The 17,967-nt window shown below is 50.5% G+C and overlaps 1 protein-coding gene across 1 annotated transcript; it reads left to right on the top strand.

Annotated features, from left to right (window-relative positions):
• Positions 1-387: 387 nt before the first annotated feature.
• On the top strand, positions 388-17,362 carry METTL22 (methyltransferase 22, Kin17 lysine). Its single transcript, XM_016199386.2, has 11 exons — positions 388-459; positions 969-1,135; positions 2,619-2,999; positions 7,781-7,821; positions 7,910-8,054; positions 10,822-10,893; positions 12,370-12,423; positions 13,400-13,480; positions 13,737-13,839; positions 15,386-15,554; positions 17,250-17,362. Exons 2-11 carry the CDS (start codon positions 1,030-1,032, stop codon positions 17,283-17,285), a joined length of 1,188 nt encoding a protein of 395 aa, XP_016054872.2. The 5' UTR covers positions 388-459; positions 969-1,029; the 3' UTR covers positions 17,286-17,362.
• Positions 17,363-17,967: the final 605 nt, after the last annotated feature.

The following is a 17,967-nucleotide window of genomic DNA, read 5'->3' as shown; positions in this document are numbered from 1 at the left end:
GCCTGGTATTGGGGACTTGAAGAGCGGATGAATGAATGAAATAACTACCAGCTATTATTCATAATGAGTACTAAGAGCAAAGATAATAACAAGAATTAATAAATAGCTGTCGTGCTGGTTAAACAGCACGCGCTCTAAAGCCCTACGACGCAAGCTGGAATCAAAGCCTCTGCACTCAGCAGCTAGGTGGCTTCGGGCGAGCTACCTAAGGGCCCCCCACACGCAGACCGGTGCAGGGGAGACCTGCACCTCCTCCGAGCCCGGAGCTAGAACTGCAGGTGTCGGCCCGCGGCCCCGGCACGCAAGCGCAGTAGAGCAGGTAGGCGTGGTCAGGGGGCCGGGGGGTCGGACGCACGCCGAGGGGCGGGGCCGCGCATGCGCAGGCCACCTACCATGGCGGCAGTCTGAGCCCCGCGGCCAAGAGGGTCGGGTGGGACTCCGGGCCGCTGCCGGTAGTGGGTAAGCCCCGGGGGGGCGGGGGGAGGCGGGGCGCGGTAGGGTGCGGGGGCCTCCTGGCACCAACCCCCGTCTCCAAGTCCTGCGAGGGACTTGAAGCTCGAGTCCTCAGGTAGAGCGAGCACGCGACCAAATGTTGTGCCCATTGACTCAGTCTAAGCAGTGAGTATGTGGTGATTGATACGCTGCACTGCCTCAGCCTTCTTGTCTGTTTGAAAATATTCATAATCAAGTTGGAAGAAATTAGAAGGGAAAGGAAACGTTAGGCCAAAAGTAAGAGAAGTACTTGAAAATGAACACAGGGCAAACAGAGTAACACAGTTATCTAGCCAGTCTTTTTTTCTCTGGCCCAGACGTGAAGACTTGATCCTTTAGGAAAGATTAAAAGAATTGAAGAGGAAAGCACTTCCCCCAGGTGGCACTAAGCTGTTGACCACCTGGCTGTGGTGTGTTTACTGTCCACTGCCCCCCTTTGGGACCTGCCGGCCTGACGACCTGTTGTCGACTCTCAGGTGCCACTGTTCTGTAATCAGCGTGGAGCCCAGGCCATGGTGCCTGGCTCCCACCCCAGCCATGGATGAGGTCACCTTCACAAGTGACACCGTGCTCTCCGATGTCCACCTCTGCACCCCCAACCAGAGACACCTCATGGTGCGGCTGAACAGCGTGGGGCAGCCCGGTAAGGTCCTGGTGGGTGTGGAGGGACCCAGCACCCTGTGGATCCCATTTTGTTTTCTCATATTCACGTTTGGGGTAAAAGATTGGGAAGACTGGATTAACTGTTAACATCACACCACTTCTTAAGTGCCTTTGTTTTTTTGAGTAAACTGTGCTCTACTCAGCACCTGCTGGGGGTGCCAGGGCCAAGACTTGATGCTGGGAATGCAAAAGTGAATGGGCTGACCTCTGCCTCAGGGAGCCTGAACTCCAACAGGGAGAGAAGGCACCAGGTCTCCGTCTGCGCATTGCCCTTCATCCCCTTCTCCCGACCCCAGTCCAGTACCCTTCATCCCTGGCTGGCTGCCTCCATCTCCTCCCACCAGGCCCCCCTGGCTTTTCCCCTGAACTCTCCCCCAATCTCCCCAGAAGCCAAGGGGATCTCTTGAAAATGCAGATCATATCGCTGCCCTGATTGAGAGCCTTCAGTGGCTTCCCCTTGCTCTTAGAGTAAAAGCAGGCTCCTCAGCTTGGCCTGCAAGGCCCAGCTCACCCAAGGCCTTGCCTGTGTGTCCACACTTATTTCCCTCTCCCTTACCGCTCTGTGGCCACTTTCGGCTCCTTTCTGCCCCTTAGACACTGCACATACCTTCCTCCCTCAGTACCTTTGCTTTTCCTGTTCACTCTGCCCAGAACATTCTTTACTCTTAGCCCTGGCTTCTCAGATGTCACGTCAGACTGCCCTCCCTGGCTACCCTCCCCAGCTCCAGTCACCATGTATTAGCTTGTTATTCTGGTGTGACTAATAACTTCCCCTTCCCTCGTGTCTCAATTTGGATTCCTGGATTCGGGAAACTGAGTCTCCGAACAGATAAGTGACTTGTTCGGGGTCAGGCACCCTGGGGAGGTAGAAGACTCCAGCCTAGGACTGTCCACTCAAGTCCTTGCACTCCTGCCTCCAACCCGCCTCTCCTGGCACACATATTCTTACTGAAACTTGTCCCAGTGACTTTCTGGCCACCAGATGGTGACCGACACTTGGTATCCTTGTCCTGTCCTCCAGACCTTAAGTGGAAGAGTGTAGTGAGAAGGGCATCAGCTTAGGAGTCGAGCAGACTAGGCATATGTATTGCCTCAGCCTCGGCCACCTTCAAAGCTGTGTGCCCTTGTCAGCTCACTTAACTTCTAAGCCTCAGTTTTCATGTCTCTTAGATGAAGCCATTATTGCTATCTTCATAGTGACGTGAGGATTAAGTGAGATAATGTGGCCTGAGTGCCTACATTGTAGATGCTCTTCAAATAATAGCTGCCCTGAGTGGTGGTTGTGGCTCCTTTGGTGGCCCCAGTATCATGGCTGAGTCAGACGGGGCTGGCATTAGTGTGTCTCCACCTGGCCTTTAAAACTCTTTCCAGAAATCAAGTTTGCTGAAAGAAGAGGAAGGGAGAAAGAAGAAAGCTGGAAACATTCTTCTTTCGTGTTTTGTCTTTTGTGTTTTGTCTTTCAGTTTTTCTGTCCCAGTTCAAATTTGCATGGAACCAAGACTCTCAGATAGACTCAGGGACTGAGGATATTGATCACAGAAATGTTCCCACAGAGGAGACTCCTGCTGGGACAAGCAGCACCGGGTCCCCTCCTGGGAGTGGCCACAGCAGTGCGGGTTTTTCCTCAAAGGCCAGTGCTGACACCATTGGCCAAGACAGGGCGGGAGCTCAGCTGGATGAAGACGGGGATTTGGACGTCGTAAGAAGACCACGAGCTGCCTCTGACCCCGATCCTCCGTGGCCTCCGAGAGACAAGGTACATCCCATGATTCTAACGCAGGAAGAAGAGGACGTCCTGGGAGACGAAGCACCGGATTACAGCTTTCACGATACCATCAGAATAGGTAAATAAACCTTGCTTGTCTGCCACCAGGGCAGCACCACAGTGATGATCAGATCACATGTCTGAGCGTTGGCTCTGTGCTCAGGCCCCACCCAGGGTATCATAGCCGTTAGCCATCACCTCCAGGAAGCCTTGCTGCTGCTGCCTCCTGCATTCATGTTCTTACCCAGCTTGGCATGCTGGCAGTGTGGGTCAGGGGTAGAGGGTATGGAACACTCAGCTAGCCTGGCCAGGCTGGAGCTAGAATGTGGCAGAGGGGCAGGGAGGTAGATCCAGAATTAATCTGGAGGAGTCTTGTGGGCCAATCAGATGGACCCCGAGTGGGGAGCTAGGAACCAGGTGGGGAAGGAGAGGTGACAGAGCAGCAAGAGAAGTGGGGTTGGAAAGAAGCTTCAGCAGATGCGGTCAAGAGCGTCCACCACCCAGGCATAGGGGTGGAGCAGAGGGCTTTGGTGACACCAGGACTTTAAGTCTCTGGAAATACCAAGAGTGAAAAGGATCCGGGACAGGAAGTGAGCCAGTGCTGGTTAAACACGTGGTGTCTGATATTTTTACCTATGTCACCTCATGTAGTCCTCACAGCCCGCTCTGAGGGGGAGTACAGATGTGATCTGTCTCCATAGCCAGGACTCTTGCCACCCCCAGCACTGCTCATTTTGGAGAGAGGACCACTGGTCTGAGTCTGTTCATTGAGATCTGGGGTCCTTGATGGTGCTTGAGGACCCAAGTAAACCCAGGCACTGGCCTGGGTTGGGTTGGGTTGGGTTGGGAGCCATTGGGGGACTCTTAAAAACAGACAGACAGAATAGCAGCTCTGATGTCCGCCTGCCCTTCTGTTCAGCAGACAGTTACTGAGTGCCTGCTGGTACCAGGAAGGCTGTGTTCTAGACCACTCCAGTGGGACACTTGGTATCCTTGTCCCGCTGGTCCCAGCAAGTCCCAGACATGGAATTCATACTAGAATCTTGTTCTTTGTGTTCCATGGATCCTTGGGTCCTCACAACTTTTCCAAGGATGAATATTCCCATTTCGCAGAGGAAGAATCTGAGGCTCAGAGACATAGAGAAACTTGTCCGAACCATGATTCATACCCAAGTCTATCTGTCACACCACAGCCCAAGTTCTTACCCACATCATGGGATGAGAACACTGCAAATTTCTGTCCTGGGGGTGGAGTGTGGACAATGGTGGCTCATTTTGCTCTTAATCCTCACTTGGGCCTGAGGAGGGGAGGGACAGGCTTGGTTATTTCATGAGTGTTCGGCCTCTGATGTGCATGTGTTAATGTTAGGGGGATTGACCGTCCTGCAAGCTAAAAATAAAGTCCCATGGGAGAAGGCTGGTGTGTGGCCTGCTGCCCACCCACCCATTTCCCTGTCCCCCAGTGCCCCAGAGTTCACCCTTTCAGCTCACTGTCATTCTGTTCCTACCTGCTCTGAGGGTGGAGAGTGGAAAGGTAATCAAGTGCTTGAATTTAAGCCATACTCCTAATTATTTCATCTGCTGCCGGAGCACCTTCATCTGTAAAATGTGACGTAGAGGTCGGAGTCTGGGACTCTGGTATCCTGCAGAGCTGGGTTTTGAACTGACCTCTACCCCTCACAAGCCAGGTGACCTTGGGCAAATGTCTTGCCCACCCAGAGCCTCAGTTTTTGCACCTGTGAAATGGGGTCAGGGATACTGCTATCCCCAGCATTGGTGATAATTTAATAAATGATGCCCAGAAAGTGCCTACTCAGGGGCCTGGCACAGGGCAGATGCTAAATAAATGCCACTCTCTTGACCGTCTTTTTTTTTTTTCCAGGTTATGGGGCCCATTTGAGAAACTGATTTTTTTTAAAAAACTAAAACTTCCCTGGAGGAGGAGTATGTGTTTTCCATACTTTTCCAAAGGATTATCAGACACCTAACAGGTTTATCCATAGACTTGCTAGGAAGCCACACACCCAAGGTTCAAAGTAAATTATGATCAATTTTCCTCATTTTATAGGTAAAGGAACTGGGACCCAAAGAGAACTCTGAAGAGGCAGGGTTGGAACTCAGGCTGTTGGGCTCTGAATGCCTTTTCCACTGGCTATGTGAAGTGGGCGAGTCCCTCAACTTCTCAGAGCTCAGTTTCTTAGTTTATAAAATGGGTATAACCTCCTCTGGTTGTGAGGAACTGAGTAGGGGACATGGCGTGTGTAAAGCTCTTATCACAGTGCCTCGCACATAGTAGGTGTTCAATAAACATGAGACAATGTCAGCTTTAATTCCTGGGAACTGATTTGCATGGGAAGAAGGGAGACAGGCTGAAGAGTCTAGTTTCCTGCAGATCTAGACACTACCCTCATAGTGGCAGGATATAGATCATATTCTAAAACAGTTTGTCTCACCCATTTGCTAACTCCCTAGGTTCTCATGAGTGTGGTCATCAGGCTGGGCTTTTATGTTCTTACGATGCCACTGGAATTACTTAAATATAAACTGTTACTTTCTACTGGGGCAGGAGCATTGCCCCCTGTCTCGCCCCCCAGTTATGGAGGTCATTAAGCCCTATGAATGAAGTAAGTGATGGTGAGCAAACTGTGCCTCTGGCTCTGAGGAGTTCAGTGACTCAGGTCACCCAGCTAGAATGTGACAAAACCTGTTCCCACACAGGTCTGTCTGAGTTCTGCCCACATTCTCTCTAAAGGGAACCCAATCAACCCCTTGAATACAGCTGGGAGGCAAAACTTATGTCCACAAAACCCCTTGGAGAAAATGACCAAGTGTTACTGAGATCCTGGTGGTAGGTGCCCCTGGGGTCTGGGAGCAGAAGGCACCAAGGAGGCTGGGCCAGGCAGACGGGAAGGAGAGGATAGAAGATGGTAGGACACCCACATGAGAGAGACACCAGCCACACTAGGGGCTGCAAGTCTGGGGAAGATGGATGGGGCAGGGGTGGGGGCAGCTGACACTGAGGGTGTGGAGCAGGGCTGTAAAAGCGAGGACCCCAGGAGGCCCCTTCACCTACTCCCCACTCCCAATACACACACAAGCCTACGGCCTGCCAGGTGAGTCCCTGTGTTCTAAACCATAGCCCTAGGCACCCGTTCAGGGCCTCCCCTACTTTAAGAGGGACATCTCTCCCTTGAGGAGGGGAAGGCAGGCAAATAGCAGGCAGCCTAACTTAGGCCCCAGGTCTGCTACTTGCCCGCCCTGTGCCCTAGGGCAGCCCGCTGCACTTCCCCAGCCTCACTTTCTTCATTAAGCTGGCACTTGAACCTGTTTCATTGGGTGGTTTTGAGGATTAAATGAAATCTTACATGCAAAGCACTTAGCACAGTGCCTGACTTGGAGAAGGTGCACTTTTCCCATAACTTTTACAAGCATAATGCCAAGCCTCAATCAGTCTCAGTGTCTTTATAAATGGAGTGGTGATTACTGCACAGCGCCGTAGTGAGGATCACGTAAAATCCCCATGTCCCTACCCCAGGCCTGGCTCAAGGGAAGTGTCCGTCCAGGAAGTGTTCTGTGAGGGGGCTTAGTGTCAGTGTTTCGGTGGACATGACTTTTGTTCCAGTTTGAAGCCAAGTGGGTACATGTGAGGCTTTAGTGATCTGAAGTCCTTCAGAAAGCATGTTTTACTAAAACATGAAAGCATGCTTTGACACCAAACCAGTGTCAAATTCAGCCAAGATGCTGACAGGCAATGCATCAATCACCTTTACTCAGGCAGAAATTTCTGCTCGGATTTGTTCGGGAGAAACCCGCAGAGCAGTGGCCTGGGTGTCCAGGAGGACTGCACGCAGCCAGTGCCTCACCTGTCTTGGGAACAGACAGTGGCTGCTTCAGTTGAACACCAGACAGAGCAGTTGGCTTATGTCCTGGACCCCAGTTGTACAAATAGCACTCATCTGTACACATGGTAGCACCCTTGCCAAAGTGAGATGCTCATACCTTGAGTGCTCAAGGAAACCAAAAACAAACAAGGGACGTGCAGGTTCCCCACCTCGCCTCCTAAGGCAGACCCTCATGCTCCTTCCAATCTGGCTGTCTCCTCCTCCTCTCCTTGAGTCTTTTGGTCCTGCCTCCTGTTTTGTTGTGAGCTGTGGTTTGATTCTTGCATGTCCAGTAAGTGTCCGAAGCTACCCTGCTGTGCATGTGTTGCATGTTTAATAGCCATCGCAATCTCACTTAAAAATATAAGAGCCAGTTCTTATTTAACTGGGAAAATGTTTGCCATCATTCCTTTTTCTCCTTGGTCTCATATTTCTATTCTCGTCCCCCAACTGCCACTACCAGATTTCATCCTAACATATTTTGTGCTTGAGAATACTTCTTATATACATCTCTTCATCCAGAAAAGGATCTACAACTCAAAACTTATTTTGTCAACTTCTCTTGTGGTCTTAAGTGTAAGAAGATATTGTGGGGTGAGTTGTGATTATTAGAAGCATACACTTGGTCAGAACAACATAAATGTGACAATTTTAGTAAACAGTTATTAAACATAAAGAGTAGAGTGTGGGTGTGCTTGTATGATTAGGTTGAGCCAAGACCTATTATGACCCTGATCTCCAGACTGTGGGGCAGAGAGATCCAGCTATCTGAGAGGGAGCCCCGGTGCCTGGTCTGTGAGTGATGCTCAGATGTCCCCTGCCAGCTGGTGGCACGACCTATGTTTCTGCTGCTCTTCGGATGCCCAACCCCAGTGCCATCCCACCGCGTTTGCAGATTGTCGTGCCTCTCATCTGTCTGTGTTATGTCCATCCCCATTTTCACAGTGGCCCTTTCTCTTTTGATTTCCATCCCATCCAGAACACACCATGGCCACGCCCCTGGAGGATGTTGGCAAGCAGGTGGGTAGGTCCCATCCACTTCCCATGGCCCTAAAAGGTCTCTCCAGAGCCTCATGTCACCTGTCGTTCCTTGTCCGTCTCCCTCCAGGTGTGGCGGGGTGCCCTGTTCCTGGCTGACTACATCCTGTTCCAGTGGGACCTCTTCCAGGGACGCACCGTGCTGGAGCTTGGGGCAGGCACGGGGTTCGCCAGCATCGTTGCAGCCAGCGTGGCGCAGACCGTGTATTGTACAGGTAACACCACCATCTCAGCCTTAGGGGAAGTCGCCTCTTCACAAAATGTGCTGACTAAAAAAGTGAGAGAGAAATGTAAATGGGACGTTGTCTGCTACTGATTTTGGCATCCTGTTCCGTGGTTTTCTCCACCCTCCCTTGTTTTCTCAGTAATGTCAGAATGACCCAGCAACACCCAGTCCTTGGCAGCTGCTGTTCTGCTTCATTCAGAAGGTGCTGGCGGCTCAGCTAGTACCTCTGATCACACCCCCATGAAAGAGCAATCCTCTCAGAAAACCATGAAGAATGTGCTTTTTATTAGGCTTAAGAAATAAGCTTGTTATATTTTCCCCAATTATAGAAACCTTGCTTACTCTTAATGGAAAACTTGTGGAGAACAGCAAATAAAATTAGTCATAATTTTAGAATCCCCAGGTTCAGTCCGCCAGGTGCAGTTTATTGAGCACCTACTGTGTGCTAGCCATGGTTCTAGATGCAGGAGATCCAGGAGTGAATAAAACAGATCAGGTTGCTGTCTTTGGAGTGCAAATGTTTTAGAATCTATCTCTTAACTATATATTTCTTTTATAATCTTTTTTCTTTTCCTTTGTGTGTATATAGTCCCAAACAATAGCTGCACTCAAACTATATATATTCAGTACTGTATCCTCCAAAAGTATTGAAAAACATTCTTAAGAGAATTTTCTCATGTCATTAAAAATTATTTGTAAATAGGATTTTAATGAGCAGGTAATGTTTCATCTTTTTTCTTTTTCTTTCATTTCTTACCATTTTCCTTTTACTGGGCATTTTGGTTGTTCCCACGATGTTTTCGTTTGTTTTGCATTTGTCACTTGCAGTGCAATGAACACCTTTGTTCCTTGTTAGACTAGATTCCTAGAAGTGAGGGTGACCTTTCTTAGGCTTTTGATACGTATTGCCAACTGACTTCTTTTTTTATTTTTTATTTTGAAATAACATTAGACTCACACAGAAGTTGCTAAAATATTACAGAAAGTGCCACATTACCCTTCACCAGCTTCCTTCAATAATAACATCCTACATAACCATAGTTGATGAAAACCAGGAAATTGACATGAGCATGGTACTATTAGCCAAACTGCAGACTTGCCCACATGCTTTTATAGGAAGAGTGTTAATGGTTTATAAGAGAGTATCAGCTCACCAGGTAAGTATTATTATTATATTTTAAGTCTTTAACATCTACTAGTTGAAAATGGTGTCTGCTGAGGTGGTTTGCATTTCGTTGGTTCCTAGTTCATGTTTTCATGGGCTACATCTCTTGCTCCTGAGATAGGAAAGGGGAAGGTAGGGATTACCTGTGATTTGGGCATACTTTTCAGATACCCTGAGTTGGCCACTGTCAGGAGTCTGCAGGCAGCCACCCTATTTGATGGTCCTTGACAATTTCATGGAGATTGCCAGTGAGCACTTCTCAGAGTCAAGCCAAAATGCAACACCCAAGAGCTGTGTTCTGTGCCTAGTGCCTACTAGGATGTGATCAAGCTGTCTTTTCCTCGAGAGGGATTTACCGGCATGTACTTGGATGGCATGTTAGTCAGTAAAGCCTTTCAGGTATATCAGGATCTGCTTGTAGTTTCAGAGAGGTCCTGGGCAGTTCCCAGGGAGCATGTTACCATCCCTTTGTCCAAATGGGCAGACTGAGGCTTAGGTCAAGGGCTGGCCAAGGTCATATGCAATAAGGGGTGGGGGAACAGCCCCAGGGTCCAGGTCTTCCACTCCACTCAACCAGAGCTGCCCCTCTCTTACCTGTTTCGTATGTTAGAATCCCACACAGGATCTGTTTTGACAAAAACTATCATAGAGGCTTAAAAACTTCTGAACCAGTTGTGTGCTGTCAGGCACACACCAATATTCTCTTCACCCAGTGGCCCAGGAGAAGGGACGGGCATGTACCCTCAGAGAGCTGGGAGCTCTCCCCTTTACCAGGCTCTGCCTGGTTCCTGGGATGGAGACAGTAGTCTGGTCCCCAGGGAGTCTGCAGTGGGTGGGACTGGGGCATCACAGCTACAGTGGCCAAGCAGACATCATTAGCAAGACTCTCTGTACCCTTCACACATATGTTCTCCTAATTGAAAAGTAATTTTTTGGCAAAGTGCTGCCGCTCCTCCCCCCCATGCCACCCCCAGCAAGGATTCACTGTACTGTGACCCAGTCCTGCTGAAATGATAGGAAACCCCACCTGGTCAGAGTAGCAGGTAGGTGGGTAAATCAGGCACAGGGGAGCTGCCTCCAGCCTGTTTGAATCTGCTCTGCTTACCCATTAATCATATCTGAACACTCTTCTGACACTGCTCAGTTTTCTGGGGTGTCAAAGAGCGAGCCTAGACTTGGAGTCAGAGACACCGAGGTTCACATCCTAGCCCTTGCTCTTACTAGTGACATGACATGACTCAAGTCTCTTCATCTGTGAGATGGGAACCAAGATGCCAGCTCATGGGTTGTTAGAAACTCTGGGTGGTCTATGGAAGGTGCCGTGCAGGTTTCATAAACACAAAAACTAGAAAAGGGGAGCTCTCACCCTTCCCTGTGGACTGCACAGTCTGTCTCCACCAGGATGATCATCTCTTATTAAAGAAAAGTTCATTAAAAAGAGCCTTAGGCAGTAAAACCCACAGGAGACACTGTAGACTCAGTTTTGCACTTTTCTGTAGTCGGGCTATTGATACCAGCTCTCTCCAGGCAAAAACACGGAGATCAAAGTGTAATGGCTGGCGCTTTATGGCATGCCCTTCTGTTATTGCAGATGTCGGTGAAGATCTCTTGGCCATGTGCCAGCGAAACATTGCCCTCAACAGCCACCTGACTGCCTCTAGAGGTGAGGCCCAGCGGGTCTTCTACCTGGGAGGGAGGTGTCTCTGTTTGGCAAGTGAGACAAACACCCAGGACTGTGACCCTGGGAGGGGGGGTTCCACCTGCTTCCCTCTACACCCAGGTGAATGCAGGGAGCAGACATAGTCTTAGCTTCACATAGATTCAGATCCTAGATGACTGTTCCTATGTCATCTCCTTCCCATGCCCACCACCACATCCTGCTTCAGCCCTCTCCCTCCTGGACCTCATCACCCCAGCTCCTTGTCTGACCCACCCAGGCTGCCCTCCATTAGCATCCAGAGTGGCCTTCCTAGATGAAGCCTGACCTCTTCAAAGGGTAAAGTCCAAGCTCTTCCTCTGGCTCCCAAACCTCCTTGTCTGGCCCCTGCCTGCTTCTACCTTGTTTCCTGGTAGTCCCGCCCAGCCCTGCATTCAGTGAGCTGAGGACTCATTTCGTATGCTCCTCCCTCTGTCAGAATGTCACCCCCACCCCTCCATCTGCCTGTTTGGCAGGCTGTGCACCACCTGTAGGAAAAAGCTTGCATGATACACAGCCAACTGCTCACTGGACTGCGTGTGCAGACCTTCCTCCTCTGAGCAGCGTGGGGTGCTTTTCCAGGTTCAGATCATGTCATTCCAGCTACTGGATCTTTTACAGGCTTCCTGTTGCTGTCTACAGACTGAATTCCTTTGCTTGTCTGAGATCCTACAGGATCTGGCCCTGCCTGTCTGTAGCCCCTCCCACACAGTGGTTCCTCCACCCCAGCTATCCTAGCCTTGTTGGAGGTTCCCCTCCCCTTGGGGTCTGTGCACTTGCTGTTCCCTCTGCCTGGAACAGTCTTCTCTCCTTCTTCCTCCGGTTCCTAATTATGCTCAGGTCTCCAGAGCTCCAGATGAGGTCACAGCCCCCTAGCATACACTCATGACACCTTGAACCATTGCATTTGACCTTTGTTGATGCGAGTAGGTGATTGATGCCTACCATCCCACTAGACCACATGCCTATGAAGACAGGGGCCCTGTCTGTGCTCTCCACTGCTCTGTTGTTTGTTGAGTGCCTGGTGTGCAGTAACCAGTCAACAGGACTGGAAGGAGGAAGCAGGCGTGAATCGCCTTCTCTGAGCCTTCCCTGACACCATCTAACACGAGAGCTCCTCTTTCCTTCTACGCACCTGTCACATCTTTTTTACATTGCCCTGACCATCTGCCTTGTCTGTGTCTGCTAAGTTGCCAGTCTCTCAGCTGCAGATCCCCAAGGACGGGCACATGTCTCATAAATCTGTGTATTTTCTGTGTCTGGCATAGGACCTAACACTTAGCACTCAAACAATGATGGATGGATGGATGGATGGATGGATGGATGGATGGATGGATGGATGGATGGATGGATGGGTTGATGGATTTTGGTGTACAGTGTAAAAAGTTTTTTTCCTGATTGTTTATAGAGTTTGGGAAGTTCTGTTTGTTTATGTTTTTACAGGCAGTGTCATTAAGGTCAGAGAACTGGACTGGCTCAAAGATGACCTCTGCACAGGTGTGTGTCTTCCTCTCATGTCCCATTTTATTTGGTGGTTCCTAGTAATATCTCAAGGCTGACAGCCTGTGGCCTTGACTGACAGCAGAATCCCGACTGCTGCCATGGTCTGCAGCTCACAGCAAGTTCCCTTCATTGGCTGAAAGTGGCAGGTGTCATTCTTGGGCATCTTCCATTCATGTTGTTCAGGCCTCACAGTGTCACTGTGCAGCAGGTGCGATGGCCCTTGAATAATGAGCGGAGACTGATGCTCAGGGAGTCGCACAGCTGGTACCTGCAGGGTCGGGGTGTGAGCCCAGGTCTCAGTCTCCAGGGCTTTGACACTCTGTGAGTAGTGGGGCTGAGGCAGCAGCCTCCCACTGGGCACCCTGTCCTCTGCCCGCAACAGGGAGTCAGCACATGGCTTCAGGGGCCCGGGTGGGTTTTCTAAATTTCTTACACTGATTGTTTTCAGACCTGTATGCTTGCTCCTTCTTTGTGTGAAAATTTCTTGTCCCTGAAAGCCATCAGTTGGGGAGAATCATTGCTTGTTGAGTACCTGTCACCTACCAAGTACATAGCATACCTTAGGTCTTGTCACCCCCCCAGCCATCTTCTGAGGGAACCATCTAATGTGGAACCTGAAACCCACAGAGGTGAAGCTCCTTTCTCGGGGTTGCACAGTAAGCACAGGGGTCAGGAGCCAGGGACACAGTATAGGTCACATTCTGCACAGGCTACAGGCAAGGCAAAGGTTAAGGCCAGAGTCTGCCTGCCCCTCTTTGCCCCCCTCTTGTGGAAAGGGTACCTCTTTCACTGTGGGTCCCACTTGGGCAGCCGTGTCCCTGAAGCTAGGGCGCTGGGATGCAGTGCCTACTGTACTGAGTGGTGCCCAACCCCATTTCTTCTGAAGCCTCTTTCAGTTCGTCTCTCAGAGAGAGTTGGTGACCCGCAGAAAAGGAGGGAGCACAAAACACCCTTTCTTCCCCTTTCACAGATCCTAAGGTCCCCTTCAGCTGGTCAGAGGAGGACATCTCTGACCTCTACAGCCACACCACCATCCTGCTTGCAGCTGAAGGTGAGAACACCCTCCCCTCACACCTAGTGTCACCGTCACGCATAGCCAAGGGCAGCATCCCTACCGCTCCAGAGCTCTCTGCATTTTAGAAGCACCTCTTCGGGACATCCTGCTGCATCTCCAGGCAGCGTAAATTCTAAGACCTGCTACCACCAGGTTTATCAGGATTTGTCCATGGTGTCCTGCGGGCCCTCCAAGTAACAGATTGCTCTGGTGTTTGCATGGTTTCCCCTAATGCCTGTTCTCTTCCCCACAGTGTTCTATGATGATGACTTAACTGATGCTCTGTTTAAAACACTCTTCCGACTCACTCACAAATTGAAAAACTCCTGCACAGCCATCTTGTCTGTGGAGAAGAGGTGAGCTCTGCCCGGGGGGCCCTGCTGGCGTCCCCAGAGCCAGACTGTCGCCTTCCGTATGCATCCTCGTCAGTGTCATCATTGTCACTCATTCAGTCAGCACCTGTTGTATGGCCTTCACATTCATTTAACCCACACACCAGCCCCACCTGTGTGTGGGCACTGCTGTCCCCATTGCTCAGGTGAGGAGAAGAAGTCCCAGCAGCATCAGTGTACCTTCCAGGCCGACACACAGCTGGTCAGTGCATAGTCGAGGGCTTGAATGCAGGCTGCGCACTAGAGCCAAGACGTCCTCTTTCTGAACATTCCCTCTGGGCCGCCATCTGTCTCCTAAGGTTCCCAGGCTTCTGTCCTCTCCCTGGTGCAGACACACCCCTCCAGGACCTTCCTGCTGGAATGTCCTAAAACGCTCGGGCTCCTGCTGGCCCAGTGTCCAGCTCGTGACAGGTGCAGGGTAGACACTCTGCCCAGTTTTCTGAGTCTTACAGTAGGCCATGACTTTTCTGAAGGCATTTCGGAACATGTAGCAAAGGCCATCAAACCGAACATAATGACTGACCTAGCAGTTCAGCACCTAGAAACTCAGCCTGTGGAAGCAGTCACAGCTCTGTACAGAGCCATCCACACGACATGTTTGCTGTTTATACTGACAATGTCTGGGACCTCCTTCAAGGCCCACATGACCATGACCCTCACCTGAATTCTGATTGAATTTGAGACAGTCGGGAAAAATTGAATACTGACTGGATATTTGATGGTAAAGAATTATCGTTGAATTTGTTTTAGATGAAAAGAGCCTTTATCTTTTTAAGATACATACAGACATGGTGGGAGAAATGCTGTGATGTCTGCCATTTGCTTTTTAATCTAGTGGGGGAAGGAGGGCAGAGGTGACAGTGGCCCTGAGTCAACAGTGGCTGAAGCTGGGCAGTTCATTACATTCCTTTCACTCTTTTTATATCTTTGAAATTTTTCATAATAAAACATTTTGGAAAGAAAAGGGAAAGAGACAGAGTTTGAATTTCAAGTTAAATCGAGTTGCAGACTGTGGTGAGTGGCCAGGCCGGAGATGCTCTGTGAGGACTCTGCTGTCTGAAATCACCCCTCTGAGTCTCCCACCCCACCCACTTCCCAGCAGCATTCCTGTGCCCAGCAAGTGCTCACAGGCCTCTGCACCTCCTATGCCACTGTCCTGTGTCCATTCATTGCATGATCTGTGCTGAGTGCAGGTGAGGGGCGAGCAGTCACCCACATGGAGCCCCAGCCTCAGGTATTGGTCTTTGTCCACCTCATGCGCCAAGTTGTAGCTCCTGTGGGCTGTGGTGTCACCTTGGGCACATGACCACCTCTTAGGCTTAGTGTCCACAGCTGAGGTGGTAGCCATTTCCATCTCCCAGGCTGTCCCACAGAGTCAGGCAGGCAGTGCACCCAGATTCTCAGCACACAGTAGACACTCAGTGAACATCCACCAGCAGGAAGGTGAGCTGGGAGGGAACAACCAGTCTTCCCAGTAATGATGGACAGAGGGTGGGCTGCTTGTTTGCAGGCTGAACTTTACCCTGAGCCACCTGGACATCACGTGCCAAGCCTATGACCACTTCCGTGCCTCCCTGCACCAGCTTGAGAAGCTCCAGGATGGCCAGGTGCGCTTCGTGGTGGAGCCGGTGGAAGCCTCATTCCCGCAGAACCTCATGTATGAGCGCATCCAGCAGCTGGTAGGTGCGGCCACCGCCTCGGGGGCCACTTGCTCTGGCGTGAGCGCTGATGAGTCGGGCCAAGTGCTCTCCTTAGTGAAGCCTGTGGTGGGATCTTCCCCCCACTCTCAACAATCACCATGTCCAGGGGTGAGCCTGCCAGGTGAACCATCTACTTTATAGCATGTTCTTTCCCTGTGGGCCGTTGAGGCTCCAGTGGAAGCAGGACGGGGGTAAGGAGTTAGAAGATTGTTGGGGAAGTAGGCAGTCAGTGGGGGCACTTGGTTGGGTTGAAGATCTGATGCAGGGACTTTGGTGCTGATGGTTACATCTTCATCGGGGGAAATGTGCTACCCTTTCAGACCAGGCAGGCTTATCTGATGACCAGTGACCCTTCTGACCCTGCAATGGGATCCCATCATGTTAGACCTCTTAGTAATCACCCTGATGACAATGCCTGTGCCAGGCACTATGCTGAGCTCTTCTCATCCCCTTTCCCAGTTAATGCCATGGTAAGTCACCCAGCCAGGGAGCAGTGGAGCTGGGACTGCATCCTATAGCCATGTGACTTCCGGTTACTGTTTTTATACCCAGCACTTGGAGAAAATTTGAAAAGTCAAAATTACCCTTGAAAATTCTGTAAGGTTACCAGGAGCTGGATTCATAGACGTCCAGAGCTCTAGAATTCACGTCTTTGTTCTCTCTACCTCTGGCCGTGGCCTCCCTTTCTCTGGGTCTGAGGAGGAAAGGGGAGGAGGCTAACTTAGGGCCCTCTCCGTCCCACTCCTGTCCTGTCCCTAAAGCACTGCATCTGTGTGGTTACTGATTGTGAGGAGGTGTGTGTGTGTTGCATGCTGTTGAGTCAGCTCTGACTCCTGGCAACTCTGAATGAGTGACGTCCCCAATGTCCTGTCCTCAACAGCCCTGCTCAGCCCTACTCATGCCTATGGCTTCTTTCATGGAGTCAGTCCATCTCCTATTTGGCCTTTTTTCCTGCTTCCTTCTATATTTCCCAGCATTACTGTCTTTTCCAAAGGACCCTGCCTCTCATGACGTCCCTGCAGTAGGACAGCTCAGTTGTGTCATTTTTGCCTCCAGCAGTGTTTCAGGCTTAATTTGCTCTAGAACCCACTTGTTCATCTTTTTGGCAGTCCATGCTATTCCAAGAGCCTTTCTCCCACACCGTGTTTCAAACGAATCCTGTCAGTTGTCTTCCCTGTCCAACTTCCCCTTCCGTTTATTGCTCCACTGCCTCTGGGCAGCCTCCCTGCCCATTAGCCTCGCTGCTTGTCAGCCTCCTGGTAGACAGCAAACAGGACATGAGGTTTCTACTAAGAACCTGGCGTGGTGTTGTGCCTTCGCCACCTGTGGCCAAGAAAGTCAGCTGCTTCTAAAATCAGCAGCCACACTACATGGCACTAAAGACCTCCCCAGATGGAGAAATTGTGGCGACTCGCTGCCATTTCCTGGTCCCTGTTGATCGTCTGACATCCTTATGCCTCCTGGACATGTGCTGGGACTTACCATCCAGCTTCTCTTCCACAGAAAGAACTGCCCAGAGCAACAGTGAAATTGGGGAGGTGCCCCACTCCTGCAGTAGTTTGCATGCTGCCTCTGGCTCACATGTTGCGTGTTCTTTGCTAATTATGTCCCTTTATGAAATTGTGCAGCCTCCCTGGACATCTGGGAAATCTCGCCTTTCTCTCTTTGCTGCAGGAGCTGTGGAGAATCTTTGTGGAACCAGTGACGTGACCCCATGGTGTCTGCCAGCACGGCTCCTTGACTGTTCTTCTGATAGGTTCTAATAAAATCAGAGGTTTCCACAGTGATGGGCTCCAGATGTTAGCATTTTTAAAACGTGCCAAATGCACCTTATATGACCCAGGAAAGTTTCCTGGAGTCGGTTGCTGCTCCCAGTAGCAGCCAGAGACTGTCACTGCTCTGGCCAGAAGCCTGTTCGGTTGTGTTTTCAGGTTGCCAACTTGGAATGCATTGAGGATGTCTCAAGAGCTGCTCAGTCAAGTTGGGCAGATGTTCTCAACGTGATTCCACTCACACTTCCCTTGGGGGCAGGAGCCCAGGGCTACGCCAGTCGTCTTCTCTGCTCCCCTCTGCTGGATGCTTAGAAATATGTTTAATATCGTCACCACAATTACTGTAATAACACCACACAAATTGAGACGCAGAGCCTCATTTCCTTCATGGCTGGCATGCTCATCCATGTCTCTCTGGTCAGGGCCCTCTGGAAGGAGGAACCAGGAGCCAGTTGAGACTGAACTCTCCTGGCAAATGACCTCTGTTCTCTGTTTTAACCCTTTATAACCAAAATGCATGTGTCTGTCTGTCTGGTTTTCCTTTTCTCTGTGCCTCTCTCCTATTTCCACCCCTCCCTGTCACTCTACGCCCTCTCCCACTCTCTCTCCCTCTTTCTCTC

This window comes from Miniopterus natalensis, chromosome 3 (genome assembly GCF_054644295.1).
Source record: "Miniopterus natalensis isolate mMinNat1 chromosome 3, mMinNat1.hap1, whole genome shotgun sequence".
NCBI lineage: Eukaryota > Metazoa > Chordata > Mammalia > Chiroptera > Miniopteridae > Miniopterus > Miniopterus natalensis.
This window is presented reverse-complemented; position numbering and strand designations above follow the sequence as displayed.

Bases quoted from the DNA above. Each gene is read 5' to 3' on its own strand.
- METTL22 (XM_016199386.2), top strand. From the start codon at position 1,030: ATGGATGAGGTCACCTTCACAAGTGACACCGTGCTCTCCGATGTCCAC. The intron at 13,481-13,736 runs GTGAGAACACCC...TCTTCCCCACAG, and splicing joins CATCCTGCTTGCAGCTGAAG to TGTTCTATGATGATGACTTA. The intron at 15,555-17,249 runs GTAGGTGCGGCC...TCTTTGCTGCAG, and splicing joins ATGAGCGCATCCAGCAGCTG to GAGCTGTGGAGAATCTTTGT.